Source organism: Oxyura jamaicensis, unplaced genomic scaffold (assembly GCF_011077185.1).
Source record: "Oxyura jamaicensis isolate SHBP4307 breed ruddy duck unplaced genomic scaffold, BPBGC_Ojam_1.0 oxyUn_random_OJ97397, whole genome shotgun sequence".
NCBI classification, from domain to species: domain Eukaryota; kingdom Metazoa; phylum Chordata; class Aves; order Anseriformes; family Anatidae; genus Oxyura; species Oxyura jamaicensis.
This window is the reverse complement of record NW_023312028.1, coordinates 27865-35508: the sequence shown is the minus strand read 5'-3', so window position 1 is coordinate 35508 and position 7644 is coordinate 27865. Positions and strand designations below refer to the sequence as shown.

General features: G+C 43.9%; 1 protein-coding gene across 1 annotated transcript in view; it reads left to right on the top strand.

The window, feature by feature from the left end:
• Positions 1-357: 357 nt before the first annotated feature.
• The window catches only part of LOC118160114 (probable polypeptide N-acetylgalactosaminyltransferase 8), a 31892-nt gene continuing 24605 nt past the window's right edge, over positions 358-7644 (top strand). Inside the window, exons 1-3 of the mRNA XM_035314647.1 lie at positions 358-397; positions 5721-6009; positions 6777-6943. Of these exons, the coding sequence (XP_035170538.1) occupies positions 358-397; positions 5721-6009; positions 6777-6943 (496 nt within the window). The remainder of the gene's footprint in view (positions 398-5720; positions 6010-6776; positions 6944-7644) is intronic.

The following is a 7644-nucleotide window of genomic DNA, read 5'->3' as shown; positions in this document are numbered from 1 at the left end:
AATGAATGAGGTGGGTGCCCTGGTGACAGAAGATAAAGAGAAGGTGGAGTTACTGAATGCCTTCTTTGTCTATAATCCCAGAGGCTCTCCTGAGGAGCCCCATGCCCCTGAGGTCCCAGACAAAGTCAAAATAAAGGAGTTTGCCTTAGTTGATGAGGGCTGGGTTACGGACCGATTAAGCAAGCTGGACATCTATAAGTCCATGGGTTCTGATGGGATGCATCTGCGGGTGCTGAGGGTGCTGGTGGAAGTCATTGCTAGGCCACTCTCCATCATATTATTTGCTGAGGGACTGCCCTGCTGGAAAGCAGTGAAGAGGAAAGGGACCTGAGGATCCTGGTGGACAGAGGGATGACCATGAGCCAGCACTGTGACCTTGTGGCCAATAAGGCCAATGGTATCCTGGGGTGTATCAGAAGGGGTGCAGTTAGTAGGTCGAGAGAGGTTCTCCTCCCCCTCTACTCTGCCCTAGTGAGACCACATCTAGAATACTGTGAACAATTCTGGGCCCCTCAGATCAAGAAGGACAGGGAACTGCTTGAGAGAGTCCAGTGCAGAGCCATGAGAACAATTAAGGGAGTGGAGCATCTCCCTAATGAGGAAAGGCTGAGGGAGCTGGGTCTCTTTAGCCTGGAGAAGAGGAGACCAAGGAGTGACTTTATTAACACTTATAAATATGTAAAGGGTGAGTGTCAGGAGGATGGAGCCAGGCTCTTCTTGGTGACACCCAATGATAGAACAAGGGGCAATGGGTGCAAGCTGGAACGTAGGAAGTTCTGCTTAAATATAAGCCAAAAGTTTTTTATGGTGAGGGTGAGAGAACACTGGAACAGGCTGCCCAGGGGGGTTGTGGAATTTCCTTCTCAGGAGATTTTCAAAACCTATCTGGACGTGTTGCTGTGTGACGTGATTTAGGTTTTCCTGCTCCGGCAGGGGCATTGTACTAAATGATCTTTCAGGGTCCCTTCCAATCCCTAACATTCTGCGATTAAGGGTAATTAACATATTCAAAAACACACATAAAAATGCAAATATATGGAAATGTGGAATTTGGTGTCATTGTCCACAACACCCTCCCCCCCCCGAAAAAAAAAGTATCAAAAGTAGCCAGAAATAATGTTTTACAAGTTATCTGTATATAAATAACACTGATTCAAGTCAGAGGTGTACTTGCTTTGCAAAAGATCACCAAGCACACAGTTCTGCAGAATTATTTAATTAACTATGTAATTAAGACCTTTGTGTGGATTCCAGCTCTCTGTGCTTATTGGCCATTGTTGGGGTTTAAACTGGTCAGCAGCTAAACACCACACAGCCGTTCACTCACCCTCCCCCCTCCCTCTCTGGGGAGAGAAACGGGAAAGTGAAGCCTGTGAGTTGAGATAAAGACAGTTTATTAAGACAGGAAAATAATGATAATGATAATAGTACTACTAATAATAATGTGTACGAAACAAGTGATGCACAATGCAATTGCTCACCACCCGCTGACCGATGCCCAGCCTATGCCAAGCAGCCGCCCCCCCCACCCCGGCTAGCCACCCCTATATATTGTTCAGCACGACGTCAGATGGTATGGAATACCCCTTTGGCCAGTTTGGGTCAGCTGTCCTGGGTCTGTCCCCTCCCAGCTCCTGCTGCACCCCCAGCCTGCCCACTGGCAGGACAGAGCGAGAAGCTGAAAAGTCCTTGGCTTAGTGTAAGCATTGCTCTGCAACAATTAAAACATCGGCATGTTAACAGCACTCTTCTCATTCTAATCCAAAACATAGCACCCTACCAGCTGCTAGGAGGAAAAATAACTGTCCTAACTGAAACCAGGACAGCCATGTGCACTGGGCACAAACCTATGGATAACATCATCACTTCATGGCAGTGGTAGGAGGGGTAAAGCAGCCAGAACCATGCTGGCTGTCATTGTTTTAACAGTCATGTTGTCTACACCTCCTCACATTAGAGCTAGATTTAATGCTAGGTAAAATAGAAGAACAAACTTATAATGTCCCAGTCATCAAGCCTGAAACTAGCTGTTTCAAATGGCATGTGGGGCACCTTTGAACTTAGTGAGGAATATATCGCATACAGCTTGGTCAGCTTTAATATCCCATATCCCAAACATTAATATCCCATAATGCCATGTTATTGTTGACACTTGCAACTGTTCTCATGGACACCAATAGTTATGTATATATTTTTTAGAGTATTTTAGAGCCATTTGAAAGAATTGATCTGAAGCCTTCACTTCAACACTTAGCCACAGAACCACAGATTAACTGAGGTTGGAATGCACCTCTGGAGATGGTCTAGTTCAATTCCCATGCTCAATGCATGATTAGCTAGAGCAGGCTGTCCAGGATATTGTCCAGTCAGGGTCTGAAATTTCCAAGGAAGGAAATGTGGAAACCTGTCTAGATTACCCATTCTTATTTTCAGTCACTCTAGCAGGCAAAAAAAGTATTTTAAAAAATTTTAAATGGAATTCCATGTATTTCAGTTTGTGCCGACTTCTTTTGTCCTTTCACTGTGTACTAGGAGAAGACTGACTTTGTCTTTGTTAGTCCCTTACATCAAATATTTATATTCATCAATTCAGCCAAGCCTTCTCTTCTCCAGCTCCCTTAGCTTCTCCTTGTAATACAGATGCTCTAGTCTTTTAGTTATCCTAGTGGTTCCTTGTAGGATTTGTTCCAGTGTGTCCATGTCTCTCTTGTTTTGGGAATCCCAGTACTGAATACATCCCTACACATGTGGTCTCATCAGTCCTGAGTAGAGGGAAGAATCACCTCCTTTGACCTGCTGTCACTGCTTTTGCTAATGTAGCCCAGGATACCATTGACATTCTCTGCCGCAGTGGTACTTTGCTGGCTCATGTTCAGCTTGTCCACCAGGATCTCCAGGCCCTTTTCTACAAAGCTGATTTTCAGCTAGAACTGGTGTTAGAATATGGGGTTATTCTCTTTGTACTTGGCTTTGTTGGACTTTATGATGTCCTTCTTGGCTCATTTCTCCATCCTGTTCAGATCACTCTGACTGGCAGGATGGCTCTCTGATGTATCAGTCCCTCCTCCCATTTTGGTATCATGTGCAGTCTTTACTGGTGTGCAATCCACCCCATCATCAAGGTAATTTATGACCATGTTAGATAGTACTAGACTGGTGTCCGTTTTGACTTTGTGGCACTGAACACAACCTTCTGAGCCTGTCTGAGCCCCATTGCTATCCACTTATCTAGTGCATATGTCCTCAGCTTGTGCATGAAGATGTTTTTAAAGACGTTGTCTTTAAAAAACATAATTTCATAAAAATGGTTTGGGCCTCATTAAAAAAAATTATGCAGTTTCCCTACTTCCTGATTTCTCAAACACTACTACTTCAGTGTATCTTGCTCTGTGTTTGTATAGAATTTGATGCGGGATATGTGGAATGTAATGTTTCAGAAATGATCTCAAGTAGAATGGAGGGTCTGATGCTACTCTCATGTGAATATCAATTTAGCTGTAACTTCATGGATCACTTCACCTATAGCACCTTGAGTAGAATTTGGCTTACTTATAATGGGGTGGTGGTTTCACATTGGTAAGAAGCTCAGCACCACCATGCAGCTTGCTCTCACTCCACGTCCTCAGAAGGACAGGGGGAGAAAATATGATCAAAAAAGACCCTCGTGGGTTGTGATATGGACAGAGATAAATCACTGATTACCGTCATGGGCAAAACACACTCAGCAAAAGGGAAATTAATGTAATGTATTGACTACTAATAACAGAGCAAAGATAACTAAAACCAAACTACAGACACCTTCTGCCCCATCCACCCTCTTCTACATCCTCCCCCAGAGCAAGGCAGGGGAATGGGGAATGGCGGCTGCAGTCAGTTCATAACACTTTGTATGGAAAGTGTTATGGACTTCCTTCCTTCTTCACTGACCTTTGTGTCTTCAGGGTTGTTTCTCTTGCATTTGCTCACTCCTCTCTCCCAGCTGTGCTGCATTTTTTTCCCTTGCTTGAATTTGCTCTCACTGAGGTGCAACCATCAGTGAGCTGAGCTCATTGATTCACTCTGGCCAGTGGTGGGTCCCTTTTGGAGCCAGCTGGAACTTGCTTTTATGCATGCTTTTAACATGGGGCAGTTTCTGGACTCTTCTCATGGGAGCCACCCCAGTAGCCCTCCACTGCCAAAACCTTGCCATGTAAGCACAGTACATTTTACCTCTTGCATCTGTAAAAAACATATTTTAAAATTATGATTAATATATACATTCATCACACAATCTTCACACACTTCACAGAAATCAGCAAAAAGAATTCTCCACACCAAAGTGAACATAACATCATCACACCTACAGAGCTGGACAAGTACACAAAGTCTACCTCTTGTCCATTTACCATATTGCCACAACACAAATTCACCAGTTATTACACTCTTTGGCAATGTGTGATGGTTTTACTTGGGTGGGCAACCGAGCTCCACCGCAACCACTCTCTCACTCCCCCTCCTCAAAGAGGAACAGGGAGAAAATACGATGAAAGGGGCTCAAGGGTTGAGATAAGGACAAGGAGATCGCGCAGTAATTATCGTGACGGGCAAAACAGACTCAGCATAGGAAGATAGTAAGATTTATTGCCTATTACTAATGAGCTAGAGAAGTGAGAAACAAAGGAAAGAAACCAAAGCACCTTCCCCCCCATCCACCCTCTTCCACCTCCTCCCCCTGAGCAGCACAGGGGAACAGGGTAATGGGGGTTATGGTCAGTCTATAGAAATTCTTCTCTACCACTCCTTCTCGGTCACTCTCATCCCCTGTGCTGTGGGGTCCCTCCCACGGGATGCAGTCCTTGCTGAACTGATCCTGCGTGGGCTTCCCACAGGCAGCAGCAGCTCTTCAAGAACTGCTCCAGATATGGGTCTGTACCACGGGGTCCATCCCTTGGGAGCACACTGCTCCAACCTGGGTCCCCCACGGGCAGCAGCTCCTGCCAGGTCACCTGCTCCTGCGTGGTCTTCTTTCCACGGGCTGCAGGTCTGGCCCGGAATCTGCTCTGGCAGGGGTCTTCCACAGGCCGCAGTCTCTGTTGGTGCAGGTCCACCTGCTCCACCGCGGTCTCCTCCACGGGCTGCAGTGTGGAACCCTGCTCCACTGTGGTACTCCATGGGCTGCAGGGGGACATCCTGCTTCACCATGCTCCTCACCACAGGCCGCAGGGGACTTCTGCTCCGGCGCCTGGAGCACCTCTCCCCCTCCTTCTTCGCTGATCTTGGTGCCTGCAAGGCTGTTCCTCTCCTCTCACTCTCCCAGCTGCTGTGGCGCAGCGTTTTTTTTTTTTTTTTTTTCCTGTCTTAAATATGCTCTCACAGAGGCGCAAACAGCATCACCTATTGGCTGGGCTCTGGTCAGCAGTGGGGCCCTTACCAAACATGGGGCAGCTTCTAGATCCTTGTCACAGAAGCCACCCCTATGGCCCCCTGCTACCAAACCTTGCCACATAAACCCACTACACAATATCCTGTCTATGGGTTGCCTGTTAAACTCTCTCAGTTACTGTCCTTACCTCAAGTTCCTTACAAACTACATGTTGGTAGCCGGAAAGGGCTGTGCTGCTTTATCTCTAGTAGGTTTAACTGGTCTAACACTGCTACCAAAACCTTGCCATGTAAACTCAATACAAATGGACAGTGTTCTCAACTGATGTTATAATCAATCCTCTTTCATTTTCAATCAGCTAAATCACTGGAGGAGGTCCATGGAAAAGTAAAACAAATAGAACATGATCAGAAGCTGCAATATATCTCCAGGACTGAAGTACGCCAAGCTGATAATATGAAAGAGGAAAAGAAGATAGTACATCATTTGTTGTACCCAGACTCAGCTCTGTTCAAACGCTGGGGTGCAGATTTAAGTGAAGAAGAGCAAACTGTTGCACAGGAGCTGTTCTTAAAATATGGGTATAATGTATATATCAGTGATCACCTGCCTCTGGACCGACCTATCACAGATACCAGATCTCCCAGGTACAGTATAAGCCCTCTCAATATTCACAAGGTGACATGAAATTAAGGAGAAAAGAATCTGCATTGTTTTGGAATAAGTTATTATAAGGTATTTTTCTAGAAATTAGTTGGTTCTTGAACTCAATAAATAATATATTTTAAGCAGACCAGTGGTACTATAGGAGCTGATGTAAGTAACCACTAGCAACCTTGTTAGGAATGAGTATCCATTCAAAAAGGAAACACATTTTTTTTGCATCATATGATAAGATACATGATTTGTTGCAAAATATAATATTAAACTGTACTGGAGTTAATTGGTATAAAGGTGGAAGAATGTCACAAATATACTGAGAGCCTACATCTTAGTACCTATAGATCCTTGTATGAAATTTGACAGAGTTTCAAATAATGTGGCATGTAAAATGGGTTGCAAACTGGGCCTGAGTTAACCATGTCACGTTGTTGGTTAAAAGGGAGTTGTCTTACTGGCAGCCCTCTGGATGATTTCAAGAGCAGGTTAGCCTAACAGCCACCAGTAATGACATAGACAGGAATTATCCTGTCAGGAGGTAAACGGGGTTCCCCTCTAAGCTCCTGTGGAAGAGAAGGACAAATCCCTTTTCTCAAGGTGAATAGTACCACTGGTTCCTGATCCTGTTGCTTGGAGCTGGTTCCATTTGGGCCCTTGATTGTGGGTGTCCTCTGAGTCTTGCATCAAGCCTTAACTCTGGTGCATAATGTCAGTTTTCTTCAGAAATTGTGTTAAAATTGTTCTTCTATTACAGCTGTAAAAAGAAGACATATCCCAAAGACCTTCCAACAATTAGTGTTGTACTTATATTTATGAATGAAGCACTGTCAATCATCTTACGTGCAATTACTAGTATAATTAATCGAACACCTGCTCATTTATTGAAAGAAATCATCCTGGTAGATGATTACAGTTCAAATGGTAAGTGACCCAGGGAAGGCAGAGTCTTGCAAATGTATGCTGCTGTTGTGTCAAATTAAATTTGGTGGCCGTTAGTATACACACAGGATTGACTACTCAAAATTAAGACACAAATTGAGCATGTGAGAAAAAACACACCTCTTTAGTAGCCTGGAAAATGTCAATAAGGAACAGCATGATGCGCTGCAAGTATTTGAAAAAGGTTAAAAGCAGAAGTTAAAAATTTATTATCCTGGGCTCGTAAGACAAATTATGAAACTAAGAGTATGCTTAAAAAGCTATCTCTGGAAGCATCTGAAATAACTCCTTGAAGAGTGGTATACTGAGTTGTGGAAAATAGTCCTAAGGGAAGCAGAGGATGCATCATTGCTCTTAAAATTGAATGGAGCAAAGCACTGTAAAGATTATCTGTAAGAAATGGTTATGTCCCTTGTCTTAGGAGTACTTTTTCTTCCTTGCCTAATGAGTTGTGTGTGATTTCTCAATTTTGAGGTTTGTAACTGCTAGAAAAACGTGTCAGTTTGGGTGCAGCAAGAATTCAAATGAATTTCAAAAACAATGCTAAGAGGTTCCAAATTTTCTATCCCTTTTCTCTAACACTATTTTTTTTCCTTTTGATAAGGGAGTTGGCATGCCTACAGCTCTTGTAGGACCATTTCACATTTTCAGGACTTGTTTATTTTCTCTTTTCCTTTCTACAA